General features: G+C 47.5%; 1 protein-coding gene across 1 annotated transcript in view; it reads left to right on the top strand.

Moving 5' to 3' along the window:
* LOC130112376 (voltage-dependent T-type calcium channel subunit alpha-1I-like) overlaps positions 1–19019 on the top strand; it is a 356487-nt gene that overhangs the window by 15637 nt on the left and 321831 nt on the right. Inside the window, exon 2 of the mRNA XM_056279712.1 lies at positions 15474–15585. Coding sequence (XP_056135687.1) covers positions 15474–15585 — 112 coding nt within the window. The remainder of the gene's footprint in view (positions 1–15473; positions 15586–19019) is intronic.

Genomic DNA, 19019 nt, shown 5'->3' with positions numbered 1-19019 from the left:
CACGGGCAAACTTCAGTCTGGCTTTGACGTGCCGCTGTGTGAGCAATGGGGTTTTTCTTGGACGATGACCTCGAAGCCCACCACGATGAAGAGCCCTCACAACAGTCTTCCTTGAAACATCAAGTCCAGAAGAGGCCAGTTCAGCAACAATCATCTTGGCAGAGATCGGGGGATTGTTGTTAACATCTCTGACTATTTTCCTCTCCAAAGTTTTGAAATCTTGCACTTTGGACCAGGCCCTGGTTTGTTTCTAACACAATTTGTCTCCTTGTGCTTTGCAGTGATGCAACGCACAGCTGTTCTAGACACCGTGAAACGCTTGGAAATGGCAGTATAGCCCCTCCCCCCTTAAGATGAGCCTCCACTATCTTCTGTCTGAGTTCCAGACTGGTTTCTTTACTTTTTGGCATGATGAAGTTACTTCTTACCAAGAATTTAAGAGTAGTCCCTCTAGATCAAGTGCTCAAGTGCCACTAGCCCTGTTCCCTGGAGTCCCTTAAGTAAAGCTCAGTGCTGACTGATTGCTCGGGTGTGGTTTGAAAGCTGGTTGATTGATCAGGTGTGTTTTGAAAACAAAAAATCACATGGCGGCTAATAATTTTGACCACCTCAGTTTTCACTACATTTGGTATAAAGCAAACCTGGAGATTTATTTTACCTTCCAAAACGTACCAAATAGAGGCCTTCACATTGATGAATGTTTTACTATGTAAAGTTTTATGAATGACGTAAACATTGGGCAGAATTTTAGGGAAATGTTCCATAGTTCCTTGGGGGCTAAAATTTTTGGACCTTAACTGTATATCACATATGTCACATATACATATATCACATCATATATAATCATATACAGATATATATTATATCATATATTACATCATACACTATCACATCATATACATATATCACATCATATATCACCATATACATATTATATATTATATCATATACCACATCATACACTATCACATCATATACATATATCACATCATATAAATATATCACATCATATATCACATCATATACATATATCACATCATATATCATCATATACAGATATATATTATATCATATATTACATCATACACTATCACATCATATACATATATCACATCATATATCATCATATACAGATATATATTATATCATATATCACATCATATACATATATCACATCATATATTACATCATATACATATATCACATCATATATCACATCATATAAATATATCACATCATATATTACATCGCATACATATATCACATCATATATCACATCGTATACATACATCACATCATATATCACATCGTATATATATATCACATCATATGTCACATCGTATACATATATCACATCATATATCACATCGTATACATATATCATATCATATGTCACATCGTATACATATATCACATCATATATCACATCAAAAGTGAAACCAAGAGGAAATTCACAGCATCAGGTAGTAATTCAGTCATAAACCCCAACGTAGTTATCCAGTTCTCTTCCATCGCTGTGTCTCTGTCCACCCCCCGGCTCTGGTGTATCTCTGTCCATGCCCTGGCTCTGCTGTGTCTCTGTCCACGCCCCAGCTCTGGTGTGTCTCTGTCCACACCCCGGCTCTGGTGTATCTCTGTCCATGCCCTGGCTCTGCTGTGTCTCTGTCCACGCCCCAGCTCTGGTGTGTGTCTGTCCATCCCCCGGCTCTGGTGTGTCTCTGTCCACACCTCGGCTCTGCTGTGTCTCTGTCCACGCCCCGGCTCTGCTGTGTCTCTGTCCACGCCCCAGCTCTGGTGTGTGTCTGTCCATCCCCCGGCTCTGGTGTGTCTCTGTCCACACCCCGGCTCTGCTGTGTCTCTGTCCACACCCCGGCTCTGGTGTGTGTCTGTCCATCCCCCGGCTCTGGTGTGTCTCTGTCCACACCCCGGCTCTGCTGTGTCTCTGTCCACACCCCGGCTCTGCTGTGTCTCTGTCCATGCCCTGGCTCTGCTGTGTCTCTGTCCACGCCCCAGCTCTGGTGTGTGTCTGTCCATCCCCCGGCTCTGGTGTGTCTCTGTCCACACCCCGGCTCTGGTGTGTCTCTGTCCACACCCCGGCTCTGGTGTGTCTCTGTCCATGCCCTGGCTCTGGTGTGTCTCTGTCCACGCCCCGGCTCTGCTGTGTCTCTGTCTAAGCCCCGGCTCTGCTGTGTCTCTGTCCACGTCCTGGCTCTGGTGTGTCTCTGTCTAAGCCCCGGCTCTGCTGTGTCTCTGGCCACGTCCCGGCTCTGCTGTGTCTCTGTCCACACCCCGGCTCTGCTGTGTCTCTGTCCACACCCCGGCTCTGGTGTGTCTCTGTCCACACCCCGGCTCTGCTGTGTCTCTGGCCACGTCCCAGCTCTGCTGTGTCTCTGGCCACGTCCCGGCTCTGGTGTGTGTCTGTCCACACCCCGGCTCTGGTGTGTGGATCCCTTCTTCCTGAGCATTGGTGGATTTCATTGTCAGTTGGTATTACACCGCCTCGGGGTGTTCCATCAGGATGCTCATGACATCCAGTTGGCAGTTATCCACATAGCATGTACTATTGATATGTGTGCGTGTGTGTGTTAGCACACACCTGTCCACATACGTGTGTGTCATTCCTCTGTTTCTTAATATATGTCTTCTGTATGCAGGGGGACCTGGACATCGTAGTGTAAGGCTTCACAGCATCTCATGACAGCCACCACTTTTGTAAGCTCCATGGGGTCAGAGGTGCACATTTACACACACACACATGCACATACACACACACACACACACACACACACACACACACACACACACACACACAGTGACCATTCACCGTGACCTCTATCACCTCTACTCCAGTCAGCCATGCTGGATGGAGCCCCAGATGGAAAAACGCCACGAAAAAAAAAGAGACCTGTCTATACTCAGATCCAGGAACAGACTGAGAAAGAGGAGCATGTGATGGATGGATGGATGGATGGATGGATGGTGAGAGGAAGGGGAAGGCAGGTATTGAGCTAGGAATAGAGGGAGTGAGTGCATGCTGCTGAATTTGAGATGGAGTAGGCGAGAGGGAGTAGGTGAGTTATTCAGAACGTCCAACATAATGAGCTAAAGGCAGAGCGACTGAGGGATTAAGTGACCAAGTTCAGCAGGAGGTTGAAATGCAAATGGGAAAATGTGTGGCTGCATGTGTGTACTTCTGTCCGCAGATGTGTACACCAATAAGCCAAAACACCGAAACCACTGACAGGGGAGGTACACTGAATAACACTGATTAGCTCATTACAGTGACACCTGTCAAGGGGTGGGTTATATTAGGCAGCAAGTGAGCAGTCAGTTGTTGAAGTGGATGTGTTGGCAGCAGGCAAAACGGGCAAGCGTAAGGATCTGAGCGACTTTGACGAGGCCCAAATCGTGATGGCTAGACGACCGGGTCGGCGTATCTCCAGAACGGCAGGTCTTGCAGTGGTCAGTACCTACCAAAAGTGGTCCAAAGAAGGACAACCGGTGAATCTGCTTCAGGGTCATGGGCGCCCAAGGCTGAGTGATGTATGTGGGGAGGGAAGGCTAGCCCGTCTGGTCTGATCCCACAGAAGAGCTGCTGGAGCTCAACTTGCTGAAAAGGTTCATGCCGGCTATGATAGACAGGTGTCAGAACATAGTGCATCACAGCTTGCTGTGTATGGGGGGCTGCATAGCCAAAGACCGGTCAGATGATGATGATGATGATGACCCCTATCCACCGCTGAAAGGGCCTACATTGTGTACGTCAGCATCAGAACTGGACCATGGAGCAATGGGAGAAGGTGGCCTGGTCTGCTACCTCACGTTTTCTTTTACATCAGCAGTGTGATGGTCCGGGCCATGTTCTGCTGGAAAACCCTGGGTCCAGGCGTTCATGTGGATGTTACTTTGACACGTACCACCTACCTAAACATCGTTGCAGACCAGGCACGGCCCTTCGTGGCAGCGGTATTCTACACAAATGAGTGCACCTCAGGGGACCTGTCTTAAACTCCTGAAGTTTGGGGACAACACAACCATCGTTGGCCTTATCCGGGATGGAGGCGAGTCTGCATGTAGACGAGAGGTTGATCAGCTGGGTCTCTGGTGCGGCCATAACAACCCGGAGCTGAACACGCTCAAAACAGAGGAGCTGACAGTGGACTTCATGAGGATCCCCCCCAACACTGCCCCCCCCACCACCACCATCATACTCAACAGTACGATGTCTATGGTGAAAACCTACAGTCCACAGTCTCCCAGGACCTAAGGTGGGCCTCCAGCATAGACACAATCGTCAAAAAAGCCCAGCAGAGGATGCACTTTCTCCACCAGCTCAAGAAGTTCAACCTGCCTCAGGAGCTGCTGATTCAGTTCTGCACTGCAATAATCTAGTCTGTCCTCTGCACATCCATCACTGTCTGGTATGGATCGGCCACCAAACAGGACAGGGACAGACTACAACGGACAGTTAAGTCTGCAGAGAAAATCACTGGTGCCAACCTGCCCTCCATTCAGGATTTATACACCTCCAGACTCAGGAAACAGGCAGGCGACATCACTTCAGACCCATCACACCCTGCTCACAACCTGTTCCAACTCCTCCCCTCTGGTAGGCGCTACAGAGCACTATACCCCAAAACAACCAGATATAAACGGTTTCTTTCCCCAGGCTGTCATTCAAATGAAGGCTTAACACTGTCAATAAACCCAACCATGTTGTTTATACTGTACTGTACATTGTACGTAGACTGGCACTCCGTCATGTCCATCTACCTCATGTATGTGTGTTAGTAGCCTGCTAACATCTATCTCAGCATCCGGGATATATTCTCTGCACCACTGCACCTTATCACCTCTTATTCCGCCTGTATAAGTCAGTCCTTGTGTATATACACTCACTGGCCACTTTATTAGGTACACCTTGCTAGTACCGGGTTGGACCCCCTTTTGCCTTCAGAACTGCCTTAATCCTTCGTGGCATAGATTCAACAAGGTACTGGAAACATTCCTCAGAGAGTTTGATCCACATTGACATGATAGCATCACGCAGTTGCTGCAGATTTGTCGGCTCCACATCCATGATGCGAATCTCCCGGTCCACCACATCCCAAAGGTGCTCTATTGGATTGAGATCTGGTGACTGTGGAGGCCATTTGAGTACAGTGAACTCATTGTCATGTTCAAGAAACCAGTCTGAGATGATTCGAGCTTTATGACACGGCGCGTTATCCTGCTGGAAGTAGCCATCAGAAGATGGGAACACTGTGGTCATAAAGGGATGGACATGGTCAGCAACAATACTCAGGTAGGCTGTGGCGTTGACACGATGCTCAATTGGTACTAAGGGGCCCAAAGTGTGCCAAGAAAATATCCCCCACACCATTACACCACCACCACCAGCCTGAACCGTTGATACAGGCAGGATGGATCCATGGTTTCATGTTGTTGACGCCAAATTCTGACCCTACCATCCGAATGTCGCAGCAGAAATCGAGACTCATCAGACCAGGCAACGTTTTTCCAATCTTCTATTGTCCAATTTTGGCGAGCCTGTGCGAATTGTAGCCTCAGTTTCCTGTTCTTAGCTGACAGGAGTGGCACCCGGTGTGGTCTTCTGCTGCTGTAGCCCATCTGCCTCAAGGTTCGACGTGTTGTGCGTTCAGAGATGCTCTTCTGCATACCTCGGTTGTAATGAGTGGTTATTTGAGTTACTGTTGCCTTTCTATCAGCTCAAACCAGTCTGGCCATTCTCCTCTGACCTCTGGCATCAACAAGGCATTTTCGCCCACAGAACTGCCGCTCACTGGATATTTTCTCTTTTTCGGACCATTCTCTGTAAACCCTAGAGATGGTTGTGCGTGAAAATCCCAGTAGATCAGCAGTTTCTGAAATACTCAGACCAGCCCGTCTGGCACCAACAACCATGCCACGTTCAAAGTCACTTAAATCACCTTTCTTCCCCATTCTGATGCTCGGTTTGAACTGCAGCAGATCGTCTTGACCACGTCTACATGCCTAAATGCATTGAGTTGCTGCCATGTGATTGGCTGATTAGAAATTTGCGTTAACGAGCAGTTGGATAGATGTGCCTAATAAAGGGGCCGGTGAGTGTATCTGAACATTGTTGTGTTGTAGTGTTGTTATTCCATGTTAGGTGCACTGAGAGAGCCACGAAACCGGAGTCACGTTCCACTTATGTGCAAACCTACATGGCCAATAAACACGATCCTGATTCTGATGACGGCGGTCTCTTTCAGCAGGATAGCGCAGCCCGCCACACCGCTAAACTTCTTCAGGGATGGTTTGAGGAACACGACAAATAGTTCAAGGTGTTGCCTTGGCCTCCAAATCCCCCAGATCTATTATCCGATGGAGCATCGGCGGGATGTGCTGAAAGAACACTTCTGATCCACGGAGGGCCCGCCTCAGAATTTACAGGACTTAAAGGATCTGCTGCTAACGTCTTGGTGCCAGACACCAGAGGACACCTTTAGAGGGCTTGTGGGGTCCATGCCTCGATGGGTCATATTGGTTTTGGTGGCACGAGGGGACCTACAGAATATTAAGCTGGTGGTTTAAGTTATTGGCTGATTGGTGTATTTACGTGTGTGTGTGTGTGTGAGACACAGAAACATAAATGGGAATAGACGGGTATGTTAATGTTTGAATACAGAAAGATGGAAAGAGAGAAATAAATTGACATTGAGATAAACTTTCTAATGCGGTTTCAGGTTCGTAGCAAGATCTTTACAATAAATGGCCTGGCAGACCGAGAGAGTCCAGCAATTCAGGTAGCAAGACTTTCAGACCGGGGACAATGGTTAAATGTGCAAGGCACATGCACACTCCCATTCATGCATCTACTACTACTACTACTACTACTACTACCATTACTACTACTACTACTACTACCATTACTACTACTACTACTACTACTACCACTACTACTACTACTACTACCACTACTACTACTACTACTACTGCTACAACTACTACTACTGCTACAACTACTACTACTACTACTACTAGCACTACTATACTACTACTACCACTACTACTACTACCACTACTACTACTACTACTACTACTACCACTACTACTACTACTACCACTACTACTACTACTACTACTACCACTACTACTACTGCTACTACTACTACTACTACTACTACTATTACAACTACCACTACTACTACTACTACTACTACTACTACTGCTACCACTACTACTACTACTACTGCTACTACTACTTCGGCTGCTCCCATTAGGGGTCGCCACCGCGGATCACCCGTTTCCATCTCTTCCTGTCCTCTGCATCTTCCTCTGTCTCACCAGCCACCTGCATGTCCTCCCTCACCACATCCATAAACCTCCTCTTTGGCCTTCCTCTTCTCCTCTTCCCTGGCAGCTCCATATTCAGCATCCTTCTCCCAGTATACCCAGCATCTCTCCTCCACACATGTCCAAACCATCTCCATCTTGTCTCTCTTGCTTTGTCTCCAAACCGTCCAACCTGAGCTGTCCCTCTAATATACTCCTTCCTAATCCTGTCCTTCTTCATCACTCCCAATGAAAATCTTATCATCTTCATCTCTGCCACCTCCAGCTCCACCTCCTCCTCCTGTCTCTTCATCCGTGCCACTGTCTCCAACCCATACAACATAGCTGGTCTCACGACCATCTTGTAAACCTTCCCTTTAACTCTTGCTGGTACCCTTCTGTCACAAATCACCCCTGAAACTCTTCTCCACCCACTCCACCCTGCCTGCACCCTCTTCGTCACTTCTCTTCTGCGCCCATTCATGCGTACCGAAGCAAAAACCAGGATGAAAATAGAGCTTGGAAGAAGTCTAGTTTGGAGACTATTTCCACTTTCTAGCAGACTTGTTTTTTAGCTCCAAGGCAGGAAAAAAAAAATCCTGTTTATATCCAAGTTGTCTCTGCTGGTCTCAGCGACGCCTCGCTCCGACCCAAGTCGGGTTTAAACGCTCACGTGTATTTAGTCCCCGGGGCGACACGGCAAAAGTCAACAACCACTTCAGCTCGTTAGCCACCGAGTCCCTGAACTGGATCAAGTGGGGTTGGCTTGATTTGCTGAAGGCGACCCGCCAGTGTGTGCTGAGAGGATTTCTCATTTCACTGATCCAGATGTTTCGTAACGCATCCAGCTGTTACATTGTGTTACAATGTTGCGTCGTCTCGCGTTGTGTTAAATTGCCCCGAGGCAATGCCCCCCCCCCCCGAGGACAAAGAAGCCCTGCAGCCCGTGTCGTCGCGTTTCCCTTCATCTCCCCCCCCCTCCCCGTCTCCATCCCTCGCTCTCATCTCCTCTCTCTGTCACTTAACGTGTCATGTGACACCCGACTGGTTGCCATGGTGATCGGAGGTCATTCGCCTCCTGCGCGTTTCTTTGGAAAACAGTAAAGCTGTGAGGAAGGGAGGAAGATGGCGGCTGAAAAGGCGGAGATCAAGAAAGGGTAAATGAATGTGAGAGCACGCGGCGGTGTGTTAGGACTTCATTTAACCCCCCCCAACCCCCCCCCCGACACGCTCTCGGCCCGCGGGCCCTGCAGGAACATCCGGGCCTGTTTTGGAACAGTTGGACCTTCCCGGTCTTGGATGTCTGCCCGGGTCTCCCAGCAGGCTCGCGCATAGGAGCCCTTTCACACATCCGCCGCTCACTCCGCAGGTTCGAAAACGTAGCGGCGGCAACTCAGAGGTCAAAGAGCAGAGCAGATGACCAGCGGGGGGGGGGGGGGGGGGGTCTTGAATCTCAGTTGTTTGAATCCGTTCCCGGAAATAGAATTGTGGGTGGTCCGCACACGTGTGTGTGTGTGTGTGTGTAGAGTGTATCTGCAAATGTGTGTGTGTTTATTTATTTTTTATTTATAGATCCTTTATTAATCCCCGTGGGGACGTGTGTGTGTGTGTGTGTGTGTATGTGCATGGCATGTAGCACCTTTGTTTGGGTTAGTGTGTATGTAGCATGTATTTTCTGTGTGTGTGTGTGTGTGTGTGTATGTGCATGGCATGTAGCACCTTTGTTTGGGTTAGTGTGTATGTAGCATGTATTTTCGGTGTGTGTGTTTGTGTGTGTGTGTGTGTGTGTGCATGGCGTGTAGCACCTTTGTTTGGGTTATTGTGTATGTAGCATGTATTTTCTGTGTGTGTGTGTGTGTGTGTGTGTGTATGTGCATGGCGTGTAGCACCTTTGTTTGGGTTTGTGTGTATGTAGCATGTATTTTCGGTGTGTGTGTGTGTGTGTGTGTGTGTGTGTTCTCCTGGATCGCCACCTTGCTGTGGTGCAGAAGCTTGATCCCAAGAGCCACGCCGTCCGGAGCTTGGCTGCTGGTAGGGTCACCTAAGAGCGGATAGGTCATAGGTCAAGGGGGCGTGGTTCCAGGCGAAGCGCGATCCAACAAAGATCCCAACGGAGGGACTGGTGGAAGACAGTTCCGGTGAAGGCGGGTGAGGGCGGCGACAGAGGGTGGGGTCTCCAACCGTCTTGGTTCTCCATGCCACTGGACTCTGGCCAGCCCCTGCCCAGGGACCCTGCGGTGGCTGCAGGCGCGTCAGCCTCTCCACGTGAAAAGCTGTCACGCGCAGGCGTCCTCGCGACAGGATACCCACAGTGACCTCGGAAGGAGGACGGACATACTCGACCCCGAGTGACCGCCGATGATGACGATGTGTGTGTGCGTGTGTGTGCGCATGCGTATTTTATAGGGCTGGACCCGAATGTTCGGCTGGCCGGATATATGTTCGTTAGATGGGTATTCGGTTTTCAATCCAGTGTATTTCTTTTGCTAAAGCTAGGCTATCGGTACAGTGTCGTGCTGTACCGTCCCGGTACCGGTACCGCGGAGCGGTGACGTCACGCCTCAGTCCACGCCGGCCATTAAAGGGAGGTCAAAATAAAAGAATAAAGGGGAGCCTGAATGCCGGAAGGGCTCGGCTGTGCTGCTGTCATTATAAACCCTCTACGACCTTGTTCTGCTTATTGCGGTTCGCTCGTTGATTTTTCAGTCTTTACTGTGTCGGTAATTGGTAAAAACATGATTGTGTTTCTAAGTGATTTGTGATTTCTTTGTCGGAGATATTTCGGAGTATTACACCGTTAAGCCTACTGTTACGGCTATCTCGAAAGTGTTGTTATAACAGAAATGTGGGTGTTTTGTTAGGAATGTGGAACTGAGTTGGCCCCGCCCACTGCTCCTTGTGTATAGCAACGTGGAACTGGAGTTGGCTCCGCCCACTGCTCCTAGTGTATAGCGATGTGGAACTGGAGTTGGCCCCGCCCACTGCTCCTATTGTAAAGGAATGTGGAACTGGAGTTGGCCCCGCCCACTGCTCCTAGTGTATAGCAATGTGGAACTGGAGTTGGCCCCGCCCACTGCTCCTAGTGTAAAGGAATGTGGAACTGGAGTTGGCCCCGCCCACTGCTCCTAGTGTATAGTAATGTGGAACTGAGTTGGCCCCGCCCACTGCTCCTAGTGTATAGCAATGTGGAACTGGAGTTGGCCCCGCCCACTGCTCCTAGTGTATAGCAATGTGGAACTGGAGTTGGCCCTGCCCACTGCTCCTAGTTTCTAGGAAGCGTTAAATGCAGCGGACAAAATTCGCGAGTACTAACAACAAAGAAATATAAATCTTATAAATATAAATCTCAAATCTTAAATTTGTTGAAGCTAGTATGCTGTTTCACAGCGCTTTGTCAGGCATTGTCTGGGATTCAGAGCCTGTTATTATGAGCATTTATGTAGGTCTATAATTTATCCATGATAAGAAAAAAAACGTTCTTGTTCATGAGTGAGGGTAGGGTGGAGCAGGAGATTGACAGGTGGATTGGTGCAGCATCAGCAGTAATGTGGACGTTGTACCAGGCTGTTGTAGTGAAGAGGGAGCTGATCCGGAAGGCAAAGCTCTCAATTTACCAGTCAATCTTCGTTCCAACCCTCACCTATGGTCATGAACTTTGGGTAGTGACCGAAAGAGTGAGATCGCAGATACAAGCGGCTGAAATGAGTTTCCTCCGTAGGGTGTCTGGGCTCAGACATCCGGAGGGAGCTCGGAGTAGAGCCGCTGCTCCTTTGCATTGAAAGGAGCGAGTTGAGGTGGTTCGGTTATCTTGATTAGGATGCCTCCTGGGCGCCTTCCTTCGGAGGTTTTCCGGGCACATCCAACTGGGAGGAGACCTCAGGGTAGACCCAGAACTCGCTGGAGGGACTACATGTCCAATCTGGCCTGGGAACCCCTAGGGATCCCCCAGGGGAGCTGGAAGGTGTTGCTGGGAAGAGGGACATCTGGCGTGCCCTACTTAGCTTGCTGCCACCGCGACCCGACCCCGGAGAAGTGGCTGATGATGAGATGAGATGAGAAAAAAATGTCACAAGCTTTTATTATGTCACAAGAAGTCCAGAGATAGGACCTCATTCAGCCAAATCCCTCGAGATTACAAACATGCATCAAATACACAAAACCATTTGGAAAATGTTTTTTATTAAAAAGTAACACACATGCGATACTGTAGAATAACAGACTATGCTGTCTATCACAGCCGAGAACAGAAAAATATCTGGCTGAGTCCTTCCCGAGTCATGCCCCCCCCCCCCCGCCACCGAAGCTCTGAATATTCGCTGTTGATTACGACCGAAGCGCCAGAGCCCCAGAGATGGCATGCATTCGGGACAGCTCTAGTGTTTTCATGGGTGAGAAGAAGAAAGAGAAAGAATGCCCGAAAGACTTGATAAGATGTCATTTGTCTTTGAGAGAGATAAGAAGACCGAGTGTGTGAAAGTAGGATTCTGCACACAGGTGACAGGAGGAGGATGAGGGGAAAAGAACGATAGAAGAAGTGAGCGAGACAGTGAGAGAGAGAAACAGAGAGAGAGATAGGACCCCCTCCCAGGGCCCTCAATTAATTGCCTCATTTTTCAGAAGTGGAAGGGGAGGTTATTTTCAACCACTCGCACAGTGATGGTGGGAGCAACCGTACAGGGATCATAAGGAGCCAATTCCTTGGGTGTATTGGAGAGTTTCACAGGCTTTTTTCAAAGCAACACGTTTGGCAGTGGAAATAAGCCCGAGGTTATCCTCATAACATTAGCCTAAAGTCTTTCCTCATTACTTGGACTGGGGGAAAAGATCGTTGACCTGCTGGTTCTTTCCAGCTAAGCTCTTTCCACAGTTTGCTTACAAGGCCAAGGCCTTTGGATGATGTGTTTCTTTGTTGTCTTCACTACATCATAGGAGCTGCAGCTATCCAACTAGCTAAGCTGTTGCTTGCAAAATGATGACTTGAGTCGTAGTAAGCTTTACTCGCTGTTTGCTGTGGTTCTTGCCCTTATACAAACAGAGCAAAAACTGTAACAAAGACAGAATACAACAATCACCATTTTGTTTGCAACATGTTTTCCCCAATCTAAATACATGTAAATAAAACATTTTATTACAAACAAATCAAATGCTTTTTCATGTAAATAACATTCTTAACATTAACTTATAAGTGCAACTATGAAATTATTTACTTACGACATTGCCTATGTGGCGTTTTTAGTGTGGCTATAGAGAGGCATGTGGACAGATTCAGCCAGCTTCCTTGAATGACTAACAGGAAACAGGAAGGGATCTTTGTGAACTCTGAACTCCTTATGCATGATAAACTCTTGTCAAAATAAAAGTCCATCAAACATTATACCTCAAAGGCAACACACTCCCCGGTTGGCCTCAGTGAGGTCACCAATCCACCAACCTATGAATTCAGCGCGCTTGTGAACGTCAGTCTTTGGTTAGAAGTAAGTCAACTTCTGAGGCTGGTCTGAGGAAAGTCTTTGAATATTGTTGATCTGTGGTCTTTAAGTCCACCTTTCTCACTTCCACTTTCTCCCTTTTCATCTTCTCCAGGGAAGGTCTTTGTGATTATAGCCATTGGCCAGTTGTTGTGGGCAGCTTGATTGTCTTTGAGAAGGACAATGTCCCCTTCTGGCAGGATTTGGTAGGACTTGGTCAATTTCCTCTGGTGTTGCAAGGTAGGGAAGAACTGGCCTGTTTGTTTCTAAAGCATTGATTTTTTTTTGTGAATGCTCTCTTCCTAACAGCTGTGATGATGACTTCCTTTGCTTAGGATAGGTCATCTGGAGTGCGGGGCAGATCGCACTCATGCCATCTTTTTAAATTGTCCATGCTTTTGGAGGGCTTGTGGGACTTTACAGTATGAATTAGGAGTGCTATGGCTCATACAAGAGCATTGAAGCTAGAGAACCTTTGAAAGCATTTTGTGCTGAGGCTTTTCTCTTGAAAGTGTTGACTGTTGGCTTGTGTGCGTTCCCCAAGCAGACTTCTCCAACTAGCATCCAGCTTAGGTCTAGGCGTTGGGCGAAGGCGGTGGTGTGAGGGCTGTTGATATATTCCCTTACCTTGTACACTCTAACTCTGTCTCTGCCGAGCAGCAGCAGGATCTCAGCAGTAGGGCCAACCTCTGGGATGTGCTCCGCTACCTTGACAATTCCACTCCTATTCCACATCTCTCGTCACCTGTCTTCACCTCTCTTCTCTGTTTTTCATCCTTCTCTCTTTTCTCATCTCTCGTTGTGTATGCATCCTGACCCTATCCCTCCTTTCCTAAACTTTTCTCTTTTCTGTTTTTCTCCTGTCTTTCTTTCTCTACATTCTCCCAAGAGTAATCACTTCCCCTGGGCAGTGAGCCATGGGGTAATGGTGGCAGAGCATTTGTCTATGCCAAAGCCCCGATTAGCGGAACGGTGCGTCCTAGTCAAGTACTGTGCCCCTATACTCAAAACAGTATTCTTTGTCAATCCCTCTTCCAAATTTGGATGGATGGACTTCTTCCCTTCCTCGTCTTCTTAATCAACTTTTCCACAAAAAACTGTCCAAATCATTCAAACTACATACTGCTAGTCTGCAGACTGTGGTATGCATGTTGTTAATATGCAAATTTAGCATGTGAATGGTATATAAATGGATAGTTAAAGGACAAAAATATTATGTATAGAGTTTATGGTCACTAAACAATCAAAACTCTCCCATAATTTTCTGTTGGTTCCATGGATACAACTGGCTAGGGGACATTTTTCCAAAGAAATAAGGTGGAAAATGGAGCATGAGGAGTGACAGCAGGTGTTGGAAAATTCAAAATGGTGGATTGCTCCCTCCGGGATGGGGATGAGTTGGTGCCTCAAGTGAAGGAGTTCAAGTATCTCGGGCTCTTGTTCATGAGTGAGGGTAGGATGGAGCGGGAGATTGACAGGCGGATTGGTGCAGCATCAGCAATAATGCGGACATTGTACTGGACCGTTGTGGTGAAGAAGGAACTGAGCCGGAAAGCTCTCAATTTACCAGTCAATCTTCGTTCCAACCCTCACCTATGGTGATGAGCTTTGGGTAGTGACCGAAAGGGTGAGATTGCGGATACAAGCGACTGAAATGAGTTTCCTCTGTAGGGTGTCTGGGCTCAGCCTTAGAGATAGGGTGAGGAGCTCAGATATCTGGAGGGAGCTCGGAGTAGAGCCGCTGCTCCTTCGCGTCAAAAGGAGCCAGTTGAGGTGGTTCGGTCATCTGATTAGGATGCCCCCTGGGCGCCTTCCTTTGGAGGTTTTCCGAGCAAGTCGAACTGGGGGGAGATCCCAGGGTAGACCCAGAACTCGCTGGAGGGACTACATGTCCAATCTGCCCTGGGAATGCCTTAGGATCCCCCAGAAGGAGCTGGAAGGCATTGCTGGGGAGAGGGACGTCTTGAGTGCCCTACTTAGCTTGCTGCCACCGCAACCCGACCCCGGAAAAGTGGCTGGTGATGAATGAATAAATTAAAGGTGTGTTTTTCAGCATAAATATAGAGCTCAGACTAAACTGGAATGGATGAAGCAACAAGGTTCTTCTGGTGTTATGAAGGGTCACTCGCATAACCCTTGCTTTATGTACTGGATAGTATGTCCAAATAGTATGGCGTATATACACTGCATGTTCTAAGTATGTAGAATGTACTAACAACTTGGACACTGCTAAAGACATTGCACTTAATCAAAGAGGTCATATCAAAATAGTTGTGAACAAGAACACTTTCTTGTACGCAAATACAGTCCAATGGTGTAAAGGAGTCCACTCACCTGAAGCGGTTTGTTTTCATGAACCGCTATAGGATGTGTACAAAGAAAATAATGTAGATGGAAGGAGATTGGCAGGGGAAAGAGGAAAGTGAAAACAAAGGGCCTGAAGCGATTCCATCTAGGGGAAATGAATCAGCCTGTGTTTCATCATCTGCAGGAGTGATCGTGTTTATAAAGCAGATAATAACAATGACAACAATAATGCTTCTTATTAATAACCCTGCCTCATGAATTACATAATTTGATGTTGTGCTGACATATTGTGTGCTGCATCACTCCATATTGTGAAGTAATCATAATGCTACCTTATCATCTGCCACTTGGGACGCTGTTTTCCTTAACCTGGCCTACATGGTTCGAGCGAGTGAGTATGATGGTGATCCTGTTGAACTGTGTTACCCTGGGCATGTACCAACCCTGTGAAAACATCGACTGCTCCTCAGACCGCTGTCAAATACTGCAGGTACACACACACACACACACACACACACACAAATAGTCATGCAAAGCACACATATGGAAGAATAGATAACATCTATTAATATAAAATACGCTCAGTCATCTGAACTGACACCTGTGGAAACATTTCCCTCCCACGTTCTCTAGCTTTATTTCTCTTTCTTTCTCCGGTGCATGCTGGGAGTTTGCTTGCTGAGGGCACTATTTTTTAAAGAAAAAATCTATAGTTTTACTATTGTTGATTTTGTGTGTTCTGTGTGTTGTAGTTTATTTCCAGTAGTTGTTGTTTTATATGTTTGTAGTTTAGTAATGATGACAATAATCATTACATTTATATAGTGCTTTATCTAGACACCCAAAGCGCTTCACGTTGAAGGGGGTAACTCACTTCAACCACCACCAATGTGTAGCACCCACCTGGGTGATGCGCCGCAGCCATTTTGCGCCAGAACACTCGCCAGACATCAGCTTGAGGTGGAGGGGGAGGAATCATTGAGCCAATTACATGGGGGGATGATTAGGTGGGCAGATGAAGAGAGCCAGGTTGGGGATTTTGCCAGGACACCGGGGAACCCCCTACTCTTTGCGATAAGTGCCACGGGATCTTTCATGACCACAGTGAGTCAGGACCTCGGTTTAACGTCTCATCCGAAGGACGGCGTCTCCTACAGCACAGTGTCCCCGTCACTGCACTGGGGCATTGGGATTTGACATTTGTTGTTTTTATTAGGACCAGAGGGAAGACTGCCCCCTATTGGCCCACCAACACCACTTCCGGCAGTTACTCAGTTTTGCCGGGAGGTCTCCCATACAAGTACTAGCCAAGCCCATACCTGCTAGAGTTTGTTGTCAGGCAGTGGAGGCATCTCAGGTGTCGTCCCTCTCTCTTTGCCATGACGTTCAGATCCACCTGGAGCTGTCAGTCTCCAGCTGGTTCTCCTGGCCACGGGGGATGTGATTGGGCTCCTGAAGCTTTCATTTGCATCGAGAATGAATAAAGCTGTTGTGGTTTTCCTGAGAGAAGTCTTCACGTCTCACCTGATTGAGAATGATGTTTTTCTTAATGATGTGTTTCTTCTACCCGTGTTCCCACTGGCCGTGCCCTCCACCCAAGTCACTACACCGGGTTTCCATTAAACCTGCTAGGTTTAAACCTAGTGCGGCTGTGGAGTCAACTAGTGTAGTTAATGTGTCTAGTCAGAGATTTTATCATACTATAGATTGACAGCTTGGTCTATAACATTGAGACCGTCTCCCTTCTGTGCTGCATTGCTCCCAAGCTCTCCTCCCCTAAATGTGTGAATCACAATAATCTAATAATCATACCTACCACTGGTGGTGGTGAAATGTGCAATTAAGCACCTAATAATCTATAGAACCAAACATCTAAAGTTATCAAACGTGTGACCACACATCGTTCAATGCGTAGGTCTTCAAAATCGTCAACTAATAATACAAGGTATCTAATTCCAATTAATATTTACAATTTCCTTTAGCAGACGCTTTTATCCAAAGCGACATACATCTGAGAGTTAATACAACACACGCAAGGATCTAGTCAGGAGGCGACAGCGCAAGTGTAAAAAAAAACCAAGGTTCAAGTCCGATAGGCCATAGGTGTCAACAGGCAGTGCACAAAGGCAAAGTTGCATAGAAGCGAAAACATTTTTTTTATACCGTTAGGTGTGGAGGTGTTTGAGAAAGAGCTGGGTCTTTAGCGTCTTCTTAAAGATGGAGAGGGACTCAGCAGATCGAATGGAGTTTGGTAACTCGCTCCACCACCGGGGAACTACAGAAGAGAAGAGTCTGGCTAGTGACTTAGGGCCCCGTAGTGGCAGAAGTTCCAGGCGCCTTTCATTGGCAGAGTGTGGTGAGCAGGACTGAGTGTAGACCTGAATGAGGGGGTTCAGGTAGACGGGAGCCATTTTAGTTGCTGTTTTGTAAGCGAGCATTAAGGTTTTGAATTTGATGCGGGCAACAACTGGGAGCCAGTGGAGGGATGTGAACAGTGACATGTGCTGTTTTGGGTTGATTGAAGACCCGACGTGCCACCACATTCTGAATCATTTGCAGAGGTTCCAAAGTGCCTGCAGGGAGACCTGCCAGTAAGGAATTGCAGTAGTCAATGTGTGATATAACAAGAGCCTGTACCAGGAGTTGTGTTGCATACTCAGACAGGTAGGGTCTAATTTTCCTGATGTTGTACAGGGCAAATTGGCACGACCGAGCAATCAAGGCCACGTGAACCTTAAAGGTTAGTTGGTCATCATCATGACACCCAGGTTCCGGGCAGATTTTGTAGGCATGAGTTGGGTTGATCCGAGCTGGATATTGATCTGTTGTAAGGATGGACTGGCTGGGATGACAAGGAGCCCAGTCTTAGCTAGGATAAGCTGAAGGTGGCATTCTTTCATTCATGCAGAGATGTCGGCAAGGCATGATGATATCCGTGCTGAGACTGTGAGGTTATCTGGCAGGAATGATAGGAAGAGCTGGGTATCGTCAGCATAGCAATGGCATGAGAAACCATGGGAGCAAGTGATTGGACCAAGTGAGGAGGTATATATTGAGAAGAGGAGGGGACTGAGCACTGACCCTTGAGGTACCCCTATGGAGTAGCCATGCAGTTTGGACACTTCTCTCCTCCAAGATACTCTAAAAGATCTCCCTGAGAGGTGGGACATGAACCAACGGAGGGCAGATCCTGAGATACCAAGCTCAGTGAGTGTGGGGAGAAGGATTTAGTGGTTAATCGTGTCAAAGGCATCTGACAGATCTAGCATCAATAAATTTGAGGACTGACCAGCAGCTCTAGCCAAACGCAGTGATTCTATTACCAACAGGAGTGCAGTCTCGGTAGGGTGACCTTATAGCCAGACTGATTTGGATCATACAGATTTTTCTCAGAAAGGAATTCAGACACTTGGTTAAAGACCGTGCACTCAAGTATTTTGGAAAGAAAGGGTAGGAGTGAAGACGGTCTGTAGTTTTTAACCTGGGCTGGGTTGAGTGTAGGTTTTTTCAGTAGTGGGGTGACCCGAGCTTGCTTAAATGCGGTGGGGAACACACCCGTTGTAAGTGAGGAGTTGATGATATGTGTGACTGTGGGGTTAAGTGCGGGGGAAAGGTCTGTAGGAGGTTGGATGGTATTGTGGACAGGTAGTGGGACGAGAATCCCACGAGAATGAGGTGAGTGAGGCACTGTCAGCTGGCAGAGGTAGATGGAGTTGGTCAGGCTCAGAGAACTGGTTACTGATGGCAGAAGCCTAATCAGTAAAGTATGAGGCGAACATGTTAGGAGTGAGCAGAGTGGAGGTTGGAGGAGGAGGCAGATGGAGTGAGTTAAAAGCAAAAAACATTTTTTGAGCATCAATGGCGCTACAGATCTTGTTCTGATAGTAAGTGTTCTTAGCTGTTTTTAAGCCCTTTGTTCTCTGA

This window comes from Lampris incognitus, chromosome 5 (genome assembly GCF_029633865.1).
Source record: "Lampris incognitus isolate fLamInc1 chromosome 5, fLamInc1.hap2, whole genome shotgun sequence".
Lineage (NCBI taxonomy): Eukaryota > Metazoa > Chordata > Actinopteri > Lampriformes > Lampridae > Lampris > Lampris incognitus.
This window is presented reverse-complemented; position numbering and strand designations above follow the sequence as displayed.